General features: G+C 55.4%; 1 protein-coding gene across 1 annotated transcript; it reads left to right on the top strand.

The window, feature by feature from the left end:
* Positions 1–311: 311 nt before the first annotated feature.
* On the top strand, positions 312–918 carry GBX2 (gastrulation brain homeobox 2). Its single transcript, XM_009285130.1, has 2 exons — positions 312–323; positions 376–918. Exons 1-2 carry the CDS (start codon positions 312–314, stop codon positions 916–918), a joined length of 555 nt encoding a protein of 184 aa, XP_009283405.1.
* The last annotated feature ends 715 nt before the right edge of the window (positions 919–1633 follow it).

Below are 1633 nucleotides of genomic sequence, written 5' to 3'. Positions count from 1 at the left end.
GGCCGGGCCTCCTTCGCGGAGTGAGCGCCGGAGACGTCGGGGGGGAGCGGGGTCCCGGTGCCCGCTCCGCGCATCACCCCCCGGCGGGGCGGGCTGGGAGGGGGTCGGGGGACGGGGCGGCCCCGGGGACGGGGGCCCCCCGGGAGGAGGCAGGGCTGGCCCCCGGGGGTCCGGTGGCCGCAAGGCCGAGGAGAAGGGAGGAGGAGAAGGGAGGTTTCGAGCCCCCGCCGCTTGAAAAAATAATAATAAAATCAACCCAACCGAAAGACACGCGGAAAAAACCCAACCCCAAACCCAACGATTTTCGGGTGATGGCCCTGCGGGTCGGGGGGGTGCTGTGGCCGCGGGACGGAGGGTACTAAACATTAATGAAAGGCCTCTGCTTCGCTTCCAGCCGGGGCTCTCCGGGGCCAGGGGAAGGAGGACCCCAAAGCAGAAGAGGACGCGAAAGGCAAGGAGGAAAGTTTCTCCATGGACAGCGATCTAGACTATAGCTCGGATGACAACATTCCCGGCCAGGCGGCTCACAAGGAAGAGGACTCTGGCAATGCGCTGGAGGAAAACCCCCAAAACCCCCCCAATTCCACCAACACCACATCCACGGGCAAAAACCGGCGGAGGCGAACAGCCTTCACCAGTGAGCAGCTGCTGGAGCTGGAAAAGGAGTTTCACTGCAAAAAGTACCTGTCCCTGACGGAGAGGTCCCAGATCGCTCACGCCCTCAAACTCAGCGAGGTGCAGGTGAAAATCTGGTTCCAGAACAGACGGGCTAAATGGAAACGGGTCAAGGCGGGCAATGCCAACTCCAAGACAGGGGAGCCCTCCCGAAACCCTAAGATCGTGGTACCCATCCCGGTGCACGTCAGCAGGTTTGCAATCAGGAGTCAGCATCAGCAGCTGGAGCAAGCCCGACCCTGATCTCTCCCTGCGCTCAGAACCACAAGTTTTCGAGGGAAAAGTTTCCAAATCGGGGTTTAAAAACAACCCACCCGAAAAAAAAAAAAAAGGCAAAAAAACCTAAAGCAAACAATAGCCAACAAGAAAAAAATCCCATGCGAGCGCATGGCAAATCCCCGCCACGAGCGAACTTTAAAGCGAAACTTTCCACTTACCGAGTCAAGCGAGAGTCTGCAAAGGCAAGAGGCTTGGAAACTGTTTTGGTTTGGAGCAGGAATATCAAACCCTGGAAGAGACACACAGATATTTATTATTATGCTGCCCCCACTTTGTACATACTCATGCTGTCTTGGCTGCGATGGGGACCACAGATGCGGTACGGTGTCGGCGCTGGATCCAGCAGTGATTTGCCCATGTCCCCTCTCACCGGCAGAGAAATCTCCAGCGAAACCCGCAGCGCGCCTTTAGCCATCTTTTGGGTTTTGTTTCTTATCGGGGGCAAAAGGTAAAAAGACAAGAGAACAAAAACGAAAGAAAACTAAGAGTTTCATTTCATGCCTTTTTTAGTGTTTGATTTTATTTCCGATGGCTGAGTGGCAGGCACTGGGGGACGATTTTTTAAATATATTTTTTGCCTGGCTTTCTGTCGATTTGGTTTGCCTATTCTACCAAGCCATGTTTAAAAGAGAGAGAGAGAGAGTGGCGGGGGGGGGGGGGGAGGAGAAGATGTCTCTTT

The sequence above is a fragment of the Aptenodytes forsteri genome, unplaced genomic scaffold, assembly GCF_000699145.1.
Source record: "Aptenodytes forsteri isolate BGI_AS27 unplaced genomic scaffold, ASM69914v1 Scaffold264, whole genome shotgun sequence".
Lineage (NCBI taxonomy): Eukaryota > Metazoa > Chordata > Aves > Sphenisciformes > Spheniscidae > Aptenodytes > Aptenodytes forsteri.
This window is presented reverse-complemented; position numbering and strand designations above follow the sequence as displayed.